At 41.2% G+C, this 22,853-nt stretch overlaps 1 protein-coding gene across 2 annotated transcripts in view; it reads right to left on the reverse strand.

Moving 5' to 3' along the window:
- Nucleotides 1-93: 93 nt before the first annotated feature.
- LOC145360152 (draxin-like) overlaps nucleotides 94-22,853 on the reverse strand; it is a 49,418-nt gene continuing 26,658 nt past the window's right edge. For both annotated transcript variants that reach the window (XM_080215142.1, XM_080215141.1), the window contains exons 2-7: nucleotides 21,143-21,631; nucleotides 13,249-13,427; nucleotides 11,981-12,092; nucleotides 10,202-10,291; nucleotides 6,376-6,465; nucleotides 94-5,957 (exon numbers count right to left, since the gene is read on the reverse strand). In XM_080215142.1, coding sequence (XP_080071268.1) covers nucleotides 5,845-5,957; nucleotides 6,376-6,465; nucleotides 10,202-10,291; nucleotides 11,981-12,092; nucleotides 13,249-13,427; nucleotides 21,143-21,623 — 1,065 coding nt within the window. In that variant the 5' untranslated portion in view covers nucleotides 21,624-21,631 and the 3' untranslated portion in view covers nucleotides 94-5,844. The remainder of the gene's footprint in view (nucleotides 5,958-6,375; nucleotides 6,466-10,201; nucleotides 10,292-11,980; nucleotides 12,093-13,248; nucleotides 13,428-21,142; nucleotides 21,632-22,853) is intronic.

Here is a 22,853-nt window from a genome sequence, read left to right on the forward strand (position 1 = left end):
ATGACAGTGAAATGTTCTGAGCCATAATGCAGAAACAAAACTATAGCCTTGCAGGGGTTAATTCTCAATGATACAAAATTAGGGCAGGAGGAGTGGGCGTTTACAACGTTTCCCAGGTTTAAAAGAGAGATTCCGTCATTAACTTTGGTGACATTTTGCTTCCCAGATGGAGCAGTTGGCAAATCCGAGCTCCGCAGAGCTGACCCTGGCTCAGGGTGGGGAATCGGGATGGGCGAGGATCAACTGCTCAGAGCCCTCGGGTCAGCTCAATGTTAACCGCAGCCGGCTGCTCCCATTTACTGCGACTGCTGCCCAGTTCACCACGAATTGAAACTTGCCCCCAGTACGTCAGAACAAAATCATAAAAATGTTCGTTTTGCGTTTTCTCAAAGAAAAACTTTAATCAAGATACATCGGTGCTGACAAATGGGACTACTCTGTTTCAGTACTTTTTAAAAAGAACTCAGGTTTAGCACTGGTGCATAGGGGTGTTCTGCCACTTGTCCACATGGGGTTGCTCCTCAATCGAGTCGTCTGACCAGAGTGCGGAACCGCTTCCCTGGAACAACAACTGTTACTCTGAGAATGTATGGAAGTTAACATGGAATTATTGATGCTGAATTTGCACATTAGTCAAATGCAAAGAAGTACACCAGTGCCACCAAGAGTGCTTCTAACATTCCAACTCCTTATATGTCAAATAAGTTACAGTAGTGGATTTTATTACTAATGCACCCCACCTTTCAAAATAAACAAAGTGTCAGGTTGTGTATCATATTCCAGACACCAGATAAAGTGGGGTTGATGGATTTGGAGATATGGGGAAGTGGGTGTGTTTTGCTGACGGTGTTCCTGTATTAACAAAGGGGAAATTCCTGCTCCCGAACTTTATCCAGTATTCCGTGCTGATTAAGAACAAGTCAGTCTTCATTCCAACGCACTGGAATATTTGACATTCTGCCAACATTGGCTGTCTAGAATCACATGAAGAAGGAGGCAGAAAACTCCAGCAACCATGGAACTGAATCCACTGAGAATCAGCACCTTTAGGAGATAGAACATAAGATATAGGAGCAGAATTAGGCCATTCGGCCCATCGAATCTGTTGCACCATTCAATCATGGCTGATATGATTCTCATCTCCATTCTCCTGCCTTCTCCCCATAACCTTTGATCCCCTTATTGATCAAGAACCTATCTATCTCTGTCTTAAAGAAACTCAATGACGTGGCCTCCACAGCCTTCTGTGGCAACGAGTTCCACAGATTCACAACCCTCTGAAGAAATTCCTCCTCATCTCAGTTTTAAAGAGGTGTGCCTTCTCTCTGAGGTTGTGCCCTTGGGTTGTAGTCTCTCCCACTAGTGGACTGAACGCCAGTGAGTTGAGGGAGAAGAAAATACTAACAATGAAGAGTAAAGCCAAAATTTTCAAGACAGGAGAACGTCAGCTATAGTTTCAATTGTTGTTCTCCCATCTCCAGTGAGAAGCTTACAGATTCAGTTTTGCCACACCAACTTTAATGCATAATGTAGGTTGATACCCTGGCATGGTACATAGGGAATACTGAATTGTCAAAAGTGCTATTCTTTAGATGTAACTTTAAACTGAGATCCTGTCTTCTCGGTCAAATGGACGCAAAATATTCCATGGCCCAATCTGAATGTAAACAGTAGCAGTTTCCCCAATGTCTTGGCTAATATTCATCTCTCAACCAACATCAGTAACAGATTGACTGGGCATTACCTCACTAATTCATTTTGGAAGGTAAAATAGAAAAAACAAAATACTTCTCAACTGGTGAGATACAAAAAAAAGTTAATATTTGGAGATCCTGCACAGAATCATAAAGAGTTAATATGCAGGTACAACAGGCAATTCGGAAATCAGCTGATGTACTATTACAAAAGGATGGAGTACAGGACTAAAAAACGCTTCCTTCAATTATATAGGGCCTTGGTGAGATCACACCTGGAGTACTGCATGAGGTTTCTATCTCCTTATCTAAGGATTAATATACTTGCCTTAGATAGAGTGCAGCAAAGATTAATCAGCATGATCCTTGAACTGAGGATTTCCTTAGGGTTGAAAAAAATGATTTCACTCAAAAAAATATACAATTCGCAAGGGACTTGACAATCTGTATGCTTGCAGGAGATTGACAGAAATGTCAAGAACTGGGGTGACTCTCAGAATAAGGGGTCAGTCATTTAGGATTGAGATGAGGAGAAACTTTTATCACTCAAAACGTGGTGAATCTTAAAAATTCACCATCACAGCAGTGTATTTCAGAGATGTTTAGATATTATGGACAATGCGGAATCTGAGAATACTGCAGAAAGGTAGAATGTCTTTCAGGGAAGGAAAATGGCGGTCCTTACCTGGTCTGGCCTACATGTGACTCCAGACCCACAACAAGGTGGTTGACTCTCAACTACCCTCCAAGGGCAACTAGGAATGGGCAATAAATGCTGGCCAGAAGTAAAAAAAGTGTAAAAATCATCAATGATCTTAATGAATGGCAGAGCCAACTCAGAAGGTTGAATGTCTACCCCACTTCTTTTCTTATATTTTCAGTTTATTATATTCAGTTAAAATTGGCTGTTGAATTTCCAGTGTAACAGCAACTACACTGATGAGGAGATGTTTTTTAATACTCTGGAATTATGAAAAGCACTATTAAAACACAAGTTCTTCTGTCTGTTTGTGTGCAAGCTTAAACTAGGGTGATTATGACCTTAACAGAAATATATGATACAAAATTCTGTAAAGACACAAATTCAACAGGCCTAGTATAGTCAAAAACATTTGTGTAAATGTTATTTTGTACGTTGTAAGTCACAGAAAGAGGAAATAAAACAGCATTGATTTAGCACCTTTCATGACTTCAGATTATCCAAGAGCATGTTGCAGCCAATTGAGAACTTTTGACTTGCAGTGACTGTTGTAGGAAATAGAGCAGCCAATGTGTACACAGCAAGGAACACAAACAGCAATGCAACAATGACCAGATAACCTGTGTGTTTTTTTTAAAAGAAAATTAATGTTGGTTGAGGGCTAACTATTGGCCCAGGCACCAGTGACACCTCTTCTACTTTTTCTCAAAATGTAATTTTTTTACATCCAATTGGCCTTGGTTTCATATTTGTCCAGAAAAAAAAACACCTCCAATAATCTGGTAGTCCCTCAATATTGTACTTGAGTGTCATCTTAGATTATGTGCTCAAGTCCATGGAATGAAAGATGAACAAATAACCTGAGAGGTAAGAGTGCTACAGACTGAACCAAGGCTGATTTAAATTCTCAAGACTTATGACTGGGAGGGGAGGATGGAAATTGCACTGTGGAATCAGCCTAGCACTTTTAAAAAATGCATACGTTAACCTTGGGTGTCACTGACAGAACCAGCAATTATTGTTTATTTCCCTTAGGAAGATGGTGGTGTACCTTCTTCTTGAATCACGACAGTCAATGCATATTGATGCTCCCAGAACGCTGATGTAGTGACGGTGCTCCCAGAATACTGAGAATTCTACAGTCTTGGTCCAGTAACAATGAAGAACACATCTCAATCCTAGTTGAGCTAGTAACAAAAGAATAATTGACAGAAGCCGTTCTTCTGCATGGATTTCATTTTCTCTGCAACAGTCGTAGACTGAAATAATCAGGTCTAAATTGAGACATGAGATGGACTGAGTCAAGGTATTCTATTTCACAGTTTTTAATTGGTTGTCAGATTTGTTTGTTTCATGTAGACTAACATTAAAATTAAGTAGAAAACAAAGGAAGTGCAAATCTGGTACATTATCATCCTGTCATCATGCATTCCATCACTATAAATTCACATGCAACACAACACAAAATGTAACCATAGCAATGTGACAAACAAGGTAACAATGTGACAAATGATGCAACTATAACAATATGACAAACAATCTAACTAAAGCAATGCTTTGTAATTCATTCTTGGGATATACTAATGCTGCTAAGGCCAACATTTATTGCCCATCCCTAATTGCCTGTTAGAAGGTAACAGCAATCCACCTTCTTAAACCACTACAGTCTGCGTGGTGAAGATATTCCCACAATACTGTTAGGTAGGGAGTTCCAGGTTTTTGACCCAATGATGATGAAGAAATAGTGATTTATTTTCAAGTCAGCACGCTAACGACAAACACTGTAACTATTAACAATGTGACAAACAATGTATCTATAAAAACGTGTGTAATTCTCTCAGTTCAGTTATTCAAGGTTGAGATTCCAGGAATTTTACACCCCAACCCTTCTTGCAATATCTTTATTGACCTGTCCTAATATAAAAAAAAAGGCTGCCTGAAATTAACAGCTAATAGTGGGAGGCTTTGCATTACTGGCACCCTCCTTTTCTGACTCTAGGCATGAAACTATTCCTCCATGTTTATCTCAGATCTTCCACAAAAGTTACAGAAGGCATTCAGAGGAATCCCGACTAAATTTCTGAGATCTGTACGTGAGTCACAGGACTCAAGGTGAGAGGTTGAACTTTAACCTTACACAAATAGTAAATCACTGCAAGCACTATTGTAGCACTGAAGTGCCTATACTCAATAGTAATGAATTTCTGTTCTTTCCACACAGGTAATGAGTGACCTGCTGAGTGTTTTCAGCATTTTCTGTTTCTAACTTTAACTCTTTCCTGGTTATAACACAAATTATGACAAAGGATTAAAATTACTTGGTGCAAATTGCTGGGAAAAATATGTTGAACCAAGCTTGAACAGAACTTCCTTATTCTTTAAATGGATTCAGTAATAGAAATGATTGCAGTACTCTAAAAGCAAGAAGGATCAGATGCTTCAAAAGGGTTACCTATTTTCTGGATGTTGTTGGAGAGCTTCTACAGTAAAAGTGTAATATCAGCCAGTTTTCTTATCACTATCCATTCACCCTGCAGGGAAATCACAGTTATCAGGCGAGGACTGAGCTCAGCTATGTTGCTCTCCAGTCAGGTAGTCTATAAATATTCAACATCTCAGCTCATACATGAGTAACTTGGAGAAGGTACCACCCCCTTTGGAGACATAGCTCAGTAAAAGTCAAAATGGTAAGGGTGAAAAATTTCAGATCAATTAATTGTACCCAATTCAATTATTAAAGTTGATCAGAGCTTTGCACTGGGCTAGAGCCTAGATTTTGTTTTACAAATTAATTGTATTTATACAATAAAGTAACGGAATCCTACAGGATAATCACTACATCATGATAAATAAGCATCGATATCACAATGGGGACACGGTTGAAGCAGGAGGGTGATTGTGGCATCTGATTTTGGGTGGACAATCATTAGGGACAGAGGCAGCTTTTTGGAGAAGGGTAAAATTTGATGGAATGTTGTCTTGGGTGAATCTGCTTTTTGAAATGTGGGGAGGCACCTTAAAACTAAACATTGACATCAAAAGATAACAAGCAACCATTATATTATACGCCACCTTTTTGCTAAATAACATTCAAATTATATTAATAAGGTATGGCATTTCAAATTTAATTTTAGTGTTGAGCGTGAGAGACAGGACATTAAAGTAATGAAGCTGTCATGGTATAATGGAGCTATATGCAACAGCAGGGTAGTAGATTATAATGCTTGGGTATTGGGTTCAGGGATTGTTGGACTTTAATATTGAGCTGTTGGGTGTATGTGGGGGGTATATGAGTGATTGCCAAGGACTTCATTCCAGGCAGCTCTGACATGGCATCATTTATCTGGATTTTTTTGGAGCCATCAAGATTTTCACTGCTGTTAATGGAGTTGAAGATTTTCATTGACTGGTTGTTTGGGCCTAAACAGCTGGATTCCTTATGAGGTCTGTTCAGACCGTAATAAACGATCCATGATCAACATTGATGGAATCTGGTTCCACGCATCGTCCTCGTCTTCGGGTCACTCTACGATTCCGATGGAATTTGGCATAACAGCGAAAACCTGGTGAAGACAGAAGAATTTGAGAGTTCAGTCCCCAGGATTTAGCTGACAGAATCTGATTCAGTTACCAGCTGCACTTCAAGTGAAACAGACTCTTTCCCCATTTACTATTCTGATATCTACAGTCCACACTATGGGTAGTTTGTGATGCAGAGTCAAACCCCTGCCTAAAGCTAATAGCATCTTGTTTGTGGACCAACATCTGTCTCCCAACGGCCTATCAGCATCCCAGGACTTGACCTATGTTGTCACTAAGCAGTGAGCTCCCAACTTCAGGACTTCAGCTGACTTTGATTCACAATGCTGGAAAACTGATGAGGAGCCAATGAGTGAGTGGGGAGCTTAAACCCTTAGGACTGACGCCTACTACTCAGGACTAGGTAACTATAGATACACTTGAGCCAGAGGAAAGACCCACCTTCTGCACACATACAATCATCATAACACTTGTTGTTCAGGCCCCGATTGTGGGCTTTGCAGATGTGCTGTCGGAGGTCACAACACCAACCTGTAGGAAAAAGGCACAAAACAAACTCAGGCCAGGTCATGATGTAATTTGAAATTTGGTACAAATTATCATAACTACAGTTGACATGTGGGACAGACAGACACTGTCCAGACTGATGTCACAAAGACAGATATCGCACAGCCAAACAAATATTGCACACTCACAGCACAGATAAAGTGCAGACATCAAGACTCAGGTTAGCAGAAATGTCTTTAATTAAATATCAGTAAGATGGAAACCATTGTCTTTGATCACTGTCAAAAACTCCATTCTCTAACCACCAACTTCACCTTCCTTCTTGCCCATTGTCTCAAGTTGAACCAGACTGTCTGCAACTTTGGGACATCCTCTCCATCCCCAAAGACAGCCACATTCATTTTCCAAACACCACGTGTCTATCCCCTACCTCATCCTATTTGCTGCTGAAATCATCATCCATGACTTTGTTACTTTGGACTTGACTATTCCAGTGCTCACATTGCCCAGTCTTCCAACCTTCACTATCCAGAAGTTTCAACTCATCCAAAACTCTGCAACCCACATCCTAACTTGCACGAAGCCCTGTTCATCTATCACTCCTGAGCTCGCTGCCCCATGTGGCTTCAGGTCTGGCTATGCCTAGATCTTAAAATTCTCACTCTTTCTTTAAAATTCCTCCATTCATCACCTATCACCATCACTTTCTCTGTAACCTCCTCTAACTGTAAAACACCCCTAAGATTCTTCAATTCTGATCTCTTGTGTGTCCCACTCTCTTTGTCCCACTATTGGTAGTTGAGCCTTCAGCTTTCCAGGCTTTGAAATGATCTCCCTAAGCCCTTCCACATCTCACATTTACATTGAGATGCTTTTTAACACCAATCTCTTTAACCAATCTTTTTGTCATCTCTCCCAATATCTTATTTTGTAGTTAGGTGTTAATTTTTGCCCTGTTACAGCCATGTAAAACACCTTAGATGTTTTACTATGTTAGAGTGCTATATAAATGCACAGACGTGTGTAACTTGTTCTGCCTCTTAGCCTGAAGGGAAAAAGGTACAGGGCATCTACTTTCCCTCTGGCAGCACAGTCTATTCTGGAAGATGCTGAATTTGGAATACTGGTCTTGATTTCTGCACTGGTATATTCAATCTGGTCAGGAAGTTCAATCCTTACACCCTGGAGGTCACAGAGAAAATCTGCACACTTTCCAAATACAATGAGCTTTTTCCTGAATACATTATTATTTTTGATTTCAATGTAGGGTTCAATTCTCCTTCAGTGTGAACAGTGCCACGTGTCCAATCATCACTGTTCTTTCTCCTCCCTGAGATATGTTGAACTGGGTGAATCCTGCTGTTTCAAATCCTTTACTTGGTTACCCTTTCATTCGTAAAGAACAAGAAAAAGGCTGTTAAGCTTTTCCAGTCCCTGCTTTCTTACAAACCATCCACAAGTCACTTGATATCAGGAATCGTATAGATAATCACAAGACAGCCATGTGGTATGTGTTTTATAACTGTTTCAGTCATTGCCTCCAGTGATTATGCAGCAGCTGTGTGGAGATGGCAGCAGGACAGAGAATGTGCATCAGGCACTCAGCACGGCAGGACACCATCCAGTGTTCTTTTGTTCTCCACTTGAGTTGGTAGCTCTGAGGTGCCAATGTTTTACTGCCTGCAGCACTGACAGTTAATCCCCCTCTGCTCCGTGAACTATTAGATTATTGTGTTCAACAACTAATGTTAATGAGTCTCCCACTAGATTTCTTAGTCTCTGTTAAATTAACTGCACTGAGTCTGAAAGGTTGGGGGTGGGGGAAATAGTCAGAGTGAAACCTGCAGTGAACAATCCTGAGATGAAGTAATCACAGTAATATTAAGGAATCAGATTAACTCTTTCAGTGTTCTTGCTGAGAACTGTTCCAGAGGACTGAAAGATTTAACTAGTTTAATCATTGCTCAATTCACATTTAGAAAGGAGCAATGTACATTTATAAAGTGCCTTTCTCAAAGCTCTTTTAAATACATTGAAATACTTTTGAAATAACATCATGAACAGGATGGCCAACTTTAAAGAAATAGAGTAAATGATGCTCCTGCAACGGGACCAGGTTAGGAGAAGAGGGGGAGACATGAATGACCATATGGGGGCTGGGAGTGGTTGCTGGTGACCATAACTACAATAGCTTGCCCGGTGGCCGGCAGGCACCACGTGCATGCTGACAAAAGACAAGGCAAAGACAAGAGAAGACTCCCAGGCTCAGTCTCCCAAAGGCTATCCTACAAATAACGCATGAAATGCATTCACAAACAGTCAAAATAAAAGACAATTCCTTAAATTACAGGACAGTTGGTTACTCTGGTCACTGTTGTAATATAGAAAACGTGGTAGCCAATTTATGCATTGTAAGGTTTCACAGTGAGATGATGACCAAATCATGTTTTAATCTGCTAAGGGATCAATATTGACCAGGATAACCCTTCTGCTCTTTGATCAGAACTGAAGGATCTTTTACATCTATTTTATGTGGCAGATGGCTCAGTTTAACGTCTCATTTGAAAAATGGCACCTCTGTGAATGCTGCGCTCCCTCACCCTGGATTATGTACTCAAATCTCCAGAGTGGGGTTTGAACAAGAGGCAAAATTGCTACCAGTAAGTCAAGCCACTGCTGCTCAGAGGTTATTGCTCGTATCACTTTTCCTTTCTTCTCTCTGTCACCTCAGCAAAAAGGCTTGCCCTGAGTCAGAAGGATGTGGATTCAAGATCCACTTGACTTCAGCATTAAAATTAAGGCTACACTTCACTTCATTACTGTAGGAGCACTGCACTGTTGGAGTTATCAATATTCAGACAAGAAGTTATTTCAAGATCCCATCTTCTCCTGTAAGATGATCTAAAACATCCATGGCACTCTTTTGAAGATGTGGGTATGCCGGCGTTGGACTGGCGTAAACACAGTAAAAAGAGGCTGTCCCCTCGAAAGCTAGTGAGAATATTATCAAATAAATAGGTTGGACTAAAACCTGGTGTTGTCAGACTTTTTACTCTTTTGAAGAACAGAGGAGTTTATTCCTGGCATTCAGGTTAATAATTATTCGTAGTCAACATCACGAAAACAGACTATCTGATAATTCAATGCTGTTTCTGGGAGTTTGCTGGGCACAAATTGGCTGCCACATTTCCTACATTACAACAGTGACTTCATTTCAAAAGTACGTCATTGGCTGTAAAGAGCCTTGAGACGTCCTGTCGACATTAAACATGATACTCACATGCCAAGAACAAATTAAAAAGAAAGATGCTATATAAATGCAAGTCTTTATTTTCTCTTCTTCTTTCCAGTCTCTGTCAGCTCAGCAAAGACTAACATTGATTACAGTATCAAATCATATCCATGACACACTCTGTTCCCACCTCCCTCTCAACTGGACAAAAATTGACAGGAGGCTGAAGAAGGGACTGCAGTGTAACCATGTTATAGTGTCAGAACATTGTCACACTTGGGCACGCGTGATCTCAATCCAAAGCCACAGCTGTTTTACCCTATCAGCCTTGTTCTCATTTTTTGTTTATCTGACTTTCTTCTTTAATAGAATCACTGCTGAAAGATGGAGAAAGCCACCAATGACCACCTCAGAAATTGGTCATTGTAATAATATCTGCCCTAGAAGCTTGGCTGAGAACCTAATTCATTATTAAAGAATTGAGTGATTGGTTAAATCCTCAGGCGAATCAGGAATTGTGCAGGTTACCAGGCAAGCAGTCAAGATGATGATCACATGGTTCCACTTCTGCCAGTGAGGTAAGGTTCCCATTACTCAGGTTCTTGCTGCGACGCTTGTCTACAAGGAACAAACAGAATAAGAATATCAACTTTTTGGAAATGAATTGCTTTGTTGGTATGTAAAAGTTATTTTTATTCATAACTGCCCCAGTCTAACAAACCAAAGATGATTGAGTAGACAAAGCTATGGCAGATGGAGTTCAGAGTGAGGAAGTATGAAGTCATTCATTTCGGACCTGAAAAAGATAGATCAGTGCATTTTCTAAATGACAAGATGTTTTGAACCGTGGAGGAGCAAATTAGGAGTCCAAATACAGAAATCACATATCGGGATAACTTCTATCTCAATGAAGCTGGAACACAAAGGAGATGATGATATAATATTACATAACAGTGCACAAAGCTCTAGTTAAACCCCATTGAGAAAACAGCATTCAGTTCTGGGCACTGCAACTCGGAAAGGATATATTCATTTTTGAGCGAGTACAACACAGATTCACCAGAATGATACCCAGTCTGAAAAGGCTGGGTAAATTGGGTGTATATTCTCCAGAGTTTAGAAGAATGAGAGGTGATCTCATTGAAACATACAAGATTCTGAAATGTCATCATTGTAATTAGTACAAATCTGTAAATATTGGGGCATGGATAAAATTTTAAGTATTGCAATGTAGTCATTGTAATTTGTACAGATCTGTAAAAATGTCTTGATTCTGCATTGTTTGCCACTCAAAGCCCTATACATTTGCAATAGTTTATTTGAGTTTTTATGAATAAAGTATATTTTTGGAAAAAGAAAAAAAATACAAGATTCTGAAAAGGCTTGATAGCTTTGACGCTGAGAGGTTGTTTCTTCTGGTCAGGGAATTTGAAACACAGAGGCGCAGTCTCAGATCAAGTGGCTGATCATATAGAATTGAGATGAGGAGAAATTACGTCACTCAAGGCATTGTGGATCTTTTTGATTTGATTTATTATTGTGACACGTATTAGTATACAGTGAAAAGTATTGTTTCTTGTGCGCTATACAGACAAAGCATACCATACATAGTGAAGGAAAGGAATGAGTGCAAAATATAGTGTTACAGTCATTGCTGGGGTGTAGAGAAAGATCAACTTAATATGTCGTAGGTCTATTCAAAAGTCTGATGACAGCAGGGAAGAAGCTGTTCTTAAGTCAGTTGATATGTGTCCTCAGACTTTTGTATCTTTTTCGTGATGAAAGAAGATGGAAGAGAGTATGTCTGTGATTCTCCACCCTACTGGTATGTGGATGCTCCATCACTGAATATATTTCAGGCTGGGATATAGACAGATTTTCGGTCTCTCAGGAAATGAAAGGATATGGGATGCAGATAGGAAAGGAAGTTGAAGCCTAAGATCAACCGTGATTATATGGAATGGTGCAGCAGGCTTGACAGGCTACATGGTCTACTGCTGCTCCTATTTCTTATGTTCTCGTAAAATGTTTAAATTATGACGACAGATTGCATAGATGAGGATTGAATTCTCTTGCGTGTAGAAGATTAAGGGGATCTAACTGAAGTTTTAAAGATGATTTAAGGATTTAATAGGGTAGAAAGAGAGAAGCTATTTATTCTGCCTTGTTCTGGACTTCTCCCACAAGAATAACCTTAAAATTAGAGGTAAAATGTTCAGGGATTATGTTAGGAAGGACCTCTTTGCACTTGCAATCCCAGCACATATTTGTTCCCAACCCCCCATGCTCACACTCCTCACCCATTACCTTTTTTCTTTGCTGAAGGCCACATTTCTGGCTTCATATCTTCATAATCTGTCCAATCAAAGAGCGTCATGTCAAGAGTGGGATTCACCTCAGCAACTGTTCTTGCTCCGACCTACATATGCTCAGGAAAACAATGAGCAGGTCAGAGATAGAGACAGAGGTAATGGAACAAAAAGATGGAGGTGGGATAGGGAGTTGTAGAAGGAAAATTGTTTGTTTGAGAGACAAAATAAGGAAGAAATAAGAGAGAGAGAGGGAGAGAAAACAAGGCAAATGAATGACAATGAAGTGAGTGAGCAAAGAAAATGACAGTAATTAGATTGGGGAAATAATTGTTTGCAAACTGTACAGAGACCAGACAGGTGAATAACTAGTGAGATGAATTTGGAGAGGACCCACCAGGCAACAGTTATCCAACAACTCATGACCCTTGTGCAAGGAACCTTGGGGACCTGAGAAGAATATACATCAGTTTACCTCGCTGACACAGTGACTGCAAATCCCAATAATGGTAACGCAAGAATCTGAATTCAGATAAAAGCTCTGGAAATAAATATCAGCTTTACAATTGATGGCACATGCTGAGAATTAAAAAAACACAACTATTTACATACTATCAGCTTCTCTGATATCAAGTTGTGAATGAGCCACAATTTCCTCAGCTTCCTGCAGCCTTTGTTATTTTCTTCATCTGATTTTTAAAGCTTTGGTCAGACTGCAGCAGATGGAATGCAACTGTGACAAGCTGTCTGACTGAGACATAAGCTCCAAAGCCCACACCTAAACCCCCTTAACTTCCATCTCCACAATGTCTGCTTCTTTCAACTCTATCACCTGCACCTGTGACCAAAACCTTGATCTGCTCTTATGTCAGCTCCAGACTTGATTCCATTCTTGTTGGCCTCTAGAAACTCCAAAATTCAACTGTTTGCATCCCATCTTATACTGTTTGCCTACCTATCACTCTAATCCTCTTCACTTACACTGTCACCCTATCCCACAATGTATTGATTTCAAAACCCCCATCCTCATTCATAAATCCATGTACAGCTCCTCCTCAACCCATCATCTTCACCATTCTGGCTATAATGACCCATAATTTCTTCTAAATCTACTCCCTTGTGCACCCTCCACCTTCAGCGACAAGCATTCTCAGTTTTCTCTTTTAGCAATCTTTCTGTAACTACCATTTTTCTCCACCTTTAAGCCTTCATCTTGCTGCTCCTGGTTAGCACGGTGTGGCTCATGACCCAAGAAATCTAGTTTACCTGTTGCCGAGTACCCCTAGATTTTGTTGCTGGTGCTTCCTCGGTTGTGATGGTGGTCAGCAATGTGCTAGTCACAATGGTGCTGGACATTGGCAGGGGCATTGTGGAAAGTTCATCTGTCTCTTTGCTTCTTGTCAGATCCTTTAAGAAGGGGATTAACTCAGCACCTGGCACTTTCCCTGCAGAGAAGGGATACGTATTAATATCGATTAATCAGCTGCAGTTAAAATATAAGTAGCTGATAGGATGTCAAACAAGGTGGGTGTTGAACAAGGTGGGTGACAAAGACTGCTGGATGACAGCATAACAATTGAATCCACATGACAAGGTGATGGGGACCTGCTGAATGGCAGAGACATCTGGGTGACAGGGATCTGCTGGATGACTGTATGATGTAGAGATGCCAGCGTTGGACTTGGGTAAACACAGTAAGAAGTCTCACAACACCAGGTTAAAGTCCAACAGGTTTATTTGGTAGCAAAAACCACTAGCTTTAGGGACTCACATTCCAACCATTATTTTGTAAATTGAGTTTGTGTCTTTATATGCCCTGTTTGTGAACAGAATTCCCATTTACCTGATGAAGGATCAACGCTCCAAAAGCTAGTGGTTTTTGCTACCAAATAAACCTGTTGGACTTTAACCTGGTGTTGTGAGACTTCTTACTGTGGATGACTGTATGACAGGGATGGATCTCCCTGGTTATTCTAGAAATTTGTTTGGTGAAACAATAATAGGGTGACCTTATTGTTACTGTGGATGACTGTATGACAGGGATGGATCTCCCTGGTTATTCTAGAGATTTGTTTGGTGAAACAATAATAAGGAACCTATTGTGTGACAGGAACATTCTGGATGATGGTGTGATCAGGTAACAGAAACCTTCTAGGTGACAGCATTATAAAGTGAAAGGGAATTTCTGGATGGCAGGGCACTGCTTGGTGTGGCTGAGTTGCAAATCTGCTGGATATTTTGTACCTTTGGCTTGCATTTCTTAATTGGATATTATTCCCTCTGTCACTTTGAGGCGCGCTTGCTCACAGTGTAAAAGCTAAAGTAATAATGAACCAAATTAGTAAATTTGCAGCACACACTTCCTTTATTTGACATTTCAAATGTGTCAACTGGTTTAAGATTAAAAACACTGATGGGGAAAAGGTCAAGTGCCCCCACACCCATGGCCCCAGGGAGGACTGTTGAAACCCAGTTTTATTCCCTTTGCTGATAGTATCAGCAGCAGCAATTGGCACAGGACAGTTTGCTCACCAGCAAGGGAACAATGCAAGATTAATGCACAACTGCTGATCAACTGCACATGTGGGTCCCTGACAGTATTCTTCATCTGCTAATTATTTAACAATCGAGTTCACTGTCAGTCATGTAAATATTCTGCAACATTCAAACATTCAGGAAATCCCCAATTTCCCGATTTCAGTTTATTACTCTCTCCTAACGCCACATCCTCTTCCTGGTCACAAATCTCCCAGAGACATTTCTAACTCCATGGTCCCTTTGAACAGATACCACATTAACCAGCACTCTATGGTCCCATAAGGTCTAACTGAAACATTATCAATACAACTGCATGCTTTTCGTGGGATTTACAGTCAAATTTCACACAACTGGCTAATTCCATTTACGTCTAAAATCACACAGGAATTTTGAATCTAATGCCATGCCTATTTAATGAGGCCCTATTGGTTGCACAAAGTCTCACTGTCCAGGAGGACAAATCAAGAATTAGTTTCACACATTTGAATCCCTGTGAAAGAACATAAGAACATAAGAAATAGAAGTAGGAGTAGGCCATCTAGCCCTTCGAGCCTGCCCCGCCATTCAATAAGATCATGGCTGATCTGTCGTGGCTCAGTTCCACTTTCCCGCCCTCTCCCCATAACCCTTAATCCCCTCTCTTATCAAAAACCCATCAACCCGCGTCTTAAAAATATTTAGCGAGGTAGCCTCCACCACTTCAACAGGCAGAGAATTCCAGAGATTCACCACCCTTTGAGTGAAGAAGTTCCTCCTCAACTCCGTTCTAAACCGCCCCCCCTTTATCTTGAGGCTGTGCCCCCTAGTCCTACTGTCTTTTTTGAGCGGGAAGAGTCTCTCCACCTCTATCCTATCCATCCCATTCATCATCTTATACGTCTCAATGAGATCTCCCCTCATTCTTCTAAACTCCAACGAGTACAAGCCTAGTTTATTCAGCCTCTCCTCATAGCTCAACCCCCTCAACTCCGGTATCAGCCTAGTAAACCTCCTCTGCACTCCCTCCAAGGCCAAAATATCTTTGCGCAGGTGCAGCGCCCAAAACTGCACACAGTACTCCAGCTGCGGCCTCACCAATGCCCTATACAGCTGCAGCAAGACCTCCCTACTTTTATATTCAATCCCCCTCGCTATGAAAGAAGTGATCACCCTGTAGGCTGCTCTGCTGGACAAGGTTTGCCCTCTTTTAAATAGCATCATTATGGTAATAAAGTCCTTAGTTTGCTGCCATATTGTTCTAGTGAGCTTCAGCCTGGTTCTGCAACAGCAGTCTAGCTAATTCACACTAATTCAAAGGGCAAGGACACCAGCATTGTAAAGAAAGACTTGCATTTACACAGTGCATTTCATGATCTGAGGACATCCCAAAGTGCTTTACAGTCAATGAAGCACTTTTGAAGTGTTGTCACTGCTGCAATGTAGGAAACCTGCCACCCAATTTGCACATAGGAATGTCCAACAGACAGATATGAGATGACAAGATTCATTATTTTAACAATGTTCATTGAAGGATCAATATTTACTAGGACATTGGCCAGAATCCCCCTGCAATTGTGCATTGAAATAGCACAATGGCATCTTTTACATCCAACTGAAAGGCCAGCTTCTCTTCACTAACAGTGCATTACTTACAGGCATCTGGAAACATATGCAAAAAACCAGATGGAAAGACTGATCAAGTCCCAGCACCAACCCAAGGTCACCACACATTCTTCCTTGAGAGAGTTCATTCCAATATTGCTTCTACTGTCAATGTTGGTTGAATAATGATGTGTCACACTTCAAAATTGCAACCTGTAGCTTTTCTTCAATAAAGGCTGTTGGGAAAATGAAATGTTTGTCTTCATACTTTGTATGCTGAGTTCCTTAAGATGCCGCAGGTTCCAGTTTTGGTCAGTATGTTGGACTTCAATAACAATAATATAAAAGCTTACATTTATCTTGATACACTACCTGAGTCTGAGAAACTTCTGTAGCATATGGAGGATTAGTCACTGAACTGCCTCCATACAAACTGCATAATCCCCTCCCCAACAGTATGACTTCCCCACAATCACCCAAACAGTGTGATCCTCATCTCCATCCAAACAAAGTGATATTGAAATCCTTTGCAGCATTTCTTATAACTGGACTTTTGTGGTACGAATAACTGAAGTGATTTGTGAGGAAACAAAAACATATTCCTTTGAGGACCGGCAGCAGCCTTTGAACAACAAATGCTTGTCCATGTTCCCCTCCAGCCATGCCGCCCTCCCCCCCGCCAACGCTGCCACCCACCTCACCGCCGCCCCCCGCCCCCAGCCAATTATAAACTACTGAGACATTCAGTACACGTTGTTCCTACACAGAGTCTATTAAAATGAAGTGAGAATAACCAGTTATTCATCCTTTGCTATTTAATGTCTTTTAAAAATGAAGTCAGTGATTTTAGCAGAGAATACATTCGCTGTTTGAGGTTAATTTTACAGAATATAACTGACACAGGCATGAAAAACACATGGCATTGGTTATAAAGTGTAACAAAATAGAAGGCTTTCATTATCCTATAACATATAAGAACATAAGAACATAAGAAATAGGAGCAGGAGTAGGCCATCTGGCCCTTCGAGCCTGCCCCGCCATTCAATAAGATCATGGCTGATCTGTCGTGGCTCAGTTCTGATGTGGGAATGCCGGCGTTGGACTGGCGTAAACACAGTAAAAAGTCTGACAACACCAGGTTTTAGTCCAACCGTTTTATTTGATAATACTCACAAGCTTTCGAGGGGACTGCCTCTTCATTCACCTGACGAAGAGGCAGTCCCCTCGAAAGCTTGTGAGTATTATCAAATAAAACGGTTGGACTAAAACCTGGTGTGGCTCAGTTCCACATGGAGAGGGCTTTGAGCTTTTATAAAAGTTGTAGCTCTGGACAATCTATTGGTGCTCTCTATACATTTCCAAAAGCCACTACAGGAAAAATTCTTGCGTAATTTCCAGGCAACTGAAAAAAATTGGAGGTTAATTGTTTTGCAAAGAATGATTGGCACCCCAGGACCGGATGGAATGCATCCGAGGGTTCTGAAAGAAATGGCGGAGGTTATAGTGGATGCCTTGGTGGTTATTTTCCAGACGTCGCTGGATTCCGGGGAAGTGCCGGAAGATTGGAAAACGGCTAATGTTTCGCCGTTGTTTAAGAAGGGTGCCAGGCAAAAGGCGGGGAATTATAGGCCGGTTAGTTTAACGTCTGTGGTAGGTAAAATGTTAGAATCCGTCATTAAGGAGGAAATTGCGAGGCATCTTGAAGGGAATTGCTTGATAGGGCGGACGCAACACGGTTTCATTAAAGGGAAGTCGTGTCTGACAAATTTACTGGAGTTCTATGAGGATGTGTCTAGGGCAGTGGATAGAGGAGAGCCGGTGGACGTGGTCTTTCTGGATTTTCAGAAGGCGTTTGACAAGGTACCTCACAAGAGGTTATTGCAGAAGGTCAGGGGACATGGAGTTGGGGGTAGGGTGTTAGCGTGGATAGAGGATTGGTTGTCAAATAGGAGGCAGAGAGTGGGGGTCAATGGGTGCTATTCAGATTGGCGGTTGGTGACTAGTGGGGTGCCCCAGGGGTCGGTGCTGGGGCCTCAGCTATTTACCATTTATATAGATGATCTGGAGGAGGGAACCGAGTGCAGGGTGTCGAAATTTGCTGATGACACCAAGACTGGGGGAAAGGCAAATTGTGCGGAGGGTGTGGAGAGTCTGCAGAAGGATCTAGGTAGGCTGGGCGAATGGGCCAGGAAATGGCAAATGGAATTTAATGTTGGCAAGTGTGAGGTGGTCCACTTTGGTAGGAAGAATGGTAGGAAGGACTATTACTTACGTGGCGAAAAACTGCAGCAGGCGACGGTGCAGAGGGACCTCGGGGTCCTTGTGCATGAGTCGCAAAAACCCAGCTTGCAGGTGCAGCAGGTGGTCAGGAAGGCGAATGGGATGCTGGCCTTCATAGCGAGGGGGATTGAATATAAAAGTAGGGAGGTCTTGCTGCAGCTGTATAGGGCATTGGTGAGGCTGCAGCTGGAGTACTGTGTGCAGTTTTGGGCGCCGCACCTGCGCAAGGATATTTTGGCCCTGGAGGGAGTGCAGAGGAGGTTTACTAGGCTGATACCGGAGTTGAGGGGATTGAGCTATGAGGAGAGGCTGAATAAACTAGGCTTGTACTCGTTAGAGTTTAGAAGAATGAGGGGAGATCTCATTGAGACGTATAAGATGATGAATGGGATGGATAGGATAGAGTTGGAGAGACTCTTCCCGCTCAAAAAAGACAGTAGGACTAGGGGGCACAGCCTCAAGATAAAGGGGAGGCGGTTTAGAACGGAGTTGAGGAGGAACTTCTTCACTCAAAGGGTGGTGAATCTCTGGAATTCTCTGCCCGTTGAAGTGGTGGAGGCTGCCTCGCTAAATATTTTTAAGAAGCGGGTTGATGGGTTCTTGATAAGAGAGGGGATTAAGGGTTATGGGGAGAGGGCGGGAAAGTGGAACTGAGCCACGACAGATCAGCCATGATCTTATTGAATGGCGGGGCAGGCTCGAAGGGCTAGATGGCCTACTCCTGCTCCTATTTCTTATGTTCTTATGTTCTTAATTACAAACAAACCTTTACGCAGTAGCTGAACAAAATCTTAACAAACAGCTGGATGTTCTGTGGCCAGGGGCTTCCAGCTCTGAAGGCTCAGCTTTGTTGGAAATGCCATATTGCTTTGAATAACAGTCAGATAAATGTAGGTCACAGGAAATAAAATTTTTCCACATCATCTCACCTGATATTTCTTCAAGTCTCTCACTGTCCAAATTAGAGTCAATAAATGGTAGTTCCTGCATTGGACTTTGCATTTACACCATAGGAGTCGAGCCATCTATTCGCCCAAATGCAGTTGTACTTCAAAAGCAAGCATCAGAATGATGCAACCTCCCTTGTAAAACCAGATCATTACTGACATAATGAACAAAGGAGTGAGATTCAGGTCAATCAAACCACATTGAGAACATTCTTCATTTATGTCTCTTTCTCTCATCTATTTTCTCCCATTTTTTTCAGATCTTCCAACTGTTGGTGAGGACAGTTATTATTTTGTCCTTGCATCAAACTATCAGTTTTGTGATTATCTCCTTACACTCTGCATATGCATCAGTCCATCAATGTTCTACACCAGCAATTGAACATTACTTTTCCTTGAAATTGCACATTTATACATATCTCAAATGCAGAACTTTCATTAACAATTCTGGGCAGGGTGGGAGTGGCATGGAGAGAGTGCGGCCAATCCCTGATAGGGATGGGAAAGGCTCATTTGGTAGTAAGAATAAAAAAGAAAACTAATTTCAAAAAGGTAAAAATTTTGTAAGTGTTGATGTTCAAAGAGACTTGGGTGTTCTTGTATATGGAATGTAGAAAGTTAGCGTGGAGTTGCAGCAAGCAATTAGGAAGGCAAATGGCATGGGGCAGAAATACAAGACTAACAAAGTCTTGCTATTGTTGTACAGGGTTTTGCTGAGACTACATGTGGAGTACCGTGTACACAGTTTTGTTCGCCATAATTAAGAAAGGTTATACTTGCACTGGAGGTGGTACAGTGAAGGTTCACTAAATTAGTCCCTGGGATGAGGGTCCAATGATAAGAGGCAGAATAAATTGGTCTTCTAAACTCCAGAGTTCAGAAGAATGAGAAGCAATCTAATTTAAATATACACAATTCTGATGATGCTTGATAGGATAGACAAAGAAAAAGATAGGAAGAGACAGCAGAAGAAGGTGTTACATGGGAAGAGGAAAGGCAGAAGCAAAAAATAGGCAAAAATTAAATAGTGTATTTGAATGTAGGAACATGTCCTAATGCATAAGAAAATAAAAGATTGTAAGCCAAGGAGAAGAGATTAGGAGGCATGACCAAAACCTTGATCAAAGAGATGGGTTTCAAAGAAGACCTTAAAGAAGGAGAGGAAAGTGGAGAGACAGAGTGGTTTAGGAGAGGAAATGCCACTCACAACACAACCACCAATAATGGAGTAGGGAGGGGATGTAGAAGAGGTAAGATTTAGAGGAGCAAAGTTTTGGGAAAAGTTGTGGAGCTGGAGGTGGCTTCAGAGACCGAGAGGCGAAAGGCCACAAAAGGGTTTAAACATAATTATGCAAATTACAAATTGAAATGTTGAGGAGGACAATGGAGGCAAGATCTGAGAGGACGGCGGTAATTGCTGAATGGGAGTTTCTGTGGGATAAGATATTGAAACAAGGGACTTGGATAAACTGAAGTTTATGGAAGTGGAATATACACAGACTGAGCAATTAGAACATGACAAGGTAGAAACTTTGTGAATAATCAAATCATGGTAAGTAATCACACACAAGCTTCTGGGTTTATTATTCTTGATATAAATTTAATTTACTGTTGAGTAAATCTAAATAAAAATGACAAACCCTGGAGCTATTGCTGCTATAATTGGATTTTTATAATCATATCTAATTATTTTTGTTTAAAATTGTACATTTTATAGAATAAATTTGTGTGGTTAATCCCACTGCTAAGGCAGCTTTTCTAATTCTAAAAATATTTAAAATATTTTTCACTGATGTCTCCAAAATCCCTCTTACCCTTATTGTGTCGAGCTCTCTCTCTCCTATTTGGCTTCTTATGGTCTCTGTTGTGCTTTTTCCCTTTATTTACAGACTCTCCTGTCGGGTAATTTTCTGGCATTCGAGGATAAAATTGACCATTCTGGCCCATTACTCTTTCCTGCTGCATTGCTGCTGTTCTTTCCAGACTGTCTGTCTCCACAAGCACTGGAGTCAGACTCTCCAACCCCACACTGTCCTCATCTGGTCTGTCTGCCACCAGTACTCTGGTTACCATGGTATTGGCTTTGTCTTTCCTCTGTATGCCATGTTTGCGGCCAGGTTTGGGGGGGTCTGGCCAGGACTCGTGTCTCTTCAGATCATTGCTGTTGTCTGGTGGCTGCAGTGTGCTTTTCTTTCCTCTGGTTCCAGCTTCCAGAGCACAGACATGGCTTAGACCATCAAAAGCCAAGAGGAAGAGGAAAGGAGACATGAGGTACCAGTGAGCCATTTCCTTCATATGATTATCTGAAGAAGAAACATACGAGGTGAACCAGAGAGTTTTATTACAATTGTTGATAAAGTATTATGTGCTGTATAACACTCAGGGGTAGATTAACCACCATTGTATTTGCATAATTAGCTTTAGTGGGTGCCAACATCAATCAAAACGCCCCCAATATTCAGATGGTAAAAGCTTTGCATAACTAGCCAATTCCAGGATAGGATTCGGGACTCAGTTGCTGGACTTTTCAGATTCAGCCTATCTCAGTCAAAATTCTTGTAGGAGCATTGCAATTTGTCTCAGTGTCCCTGCACTACAATAAGGGCAAGGAGGGGTAAATTCAGTTAGATTATTGTGCAATGACCCTTGATAGATCCTATACCTTAACAACAGGTAGTGTCTTCAGAAAAAAAAAGGACTAAGGAATGACATTGGCAAAATGTCTAGCAAATCCTTAACCTTGGTTGTTATTGTGCTCAGTGACATGTTCTGTGATATTTACAGGCCATCCTAATGTGGCTCAGTGCAGGCTGCAGTGAGTGTCACTCACACTTCCTTTTCCATTTCGTTTAGTATTCCCTCTAGTTCAAAGAACAAAAATTCAAAGCTAATATAGCAAGGTGTTTTTTTGCCAAGTCCAAAATTGCACAGGGCTGAGATAAAAACTGATTGAGAATGACAGTAGCAATCAGAAGGATGCTATTCTGCTCTCTGGGTTCTGTGTCATCTCTTTCAAAGAATGGCAGTAGGTTTGGAAAAGAACAAGAGGTGGGCTTAGATCTAAGTTAGAGTTTACTAATGCTGAGATGCAACTGAAAACCTTAATAACTAAATAACTCTTTCACACTATTAGACACAAGTGTAAAAGCTAAATTTTCCTCTCTTGTTAGCATACCCATAATGCAGTGTTGGTCTTGTGCCTGCTTCCATACTCCAGTAGCGATGTATATTCCTCCACACTTCAGCTTGTTCATAAATGATTCTGGCATGACTTTCCCTTTCTTCCACTTCTCCCCCGTTGAGTCCCCCACATGGAGAAGAGGATATTTGTAGCAAGGAGAGCATTTATTACCCACCCAAAATAATCTTTGAACACAAGGACATAGGATAAAGGCAAAATACTGTGGATACTGGAACCTGAAACAAAAATAGAAAATGCTGGAAAATCTCAGCAGGTCTGACAGCATCTGTGGGGAGAGAATAGAGCCAATGTTTCGAGTTCAGATGATCCTTTGTTATTCAGAC

This window comes from Carcharhinus amblyrhynchos, chromosome 30, assembly GCF_965287045.1.
Source record: "Carcharhinus amblyrhynchos chromosome 30, sCarAmb.v2.hapA, whole genome shotgun sequence".
NCBI lineage: Eukaryota > Metazoa > Chordata > Chondrichthyes > Carcharhiniformes > Carcharhinidae > Carcharhinus > Carcharhinus amblyrhynchos.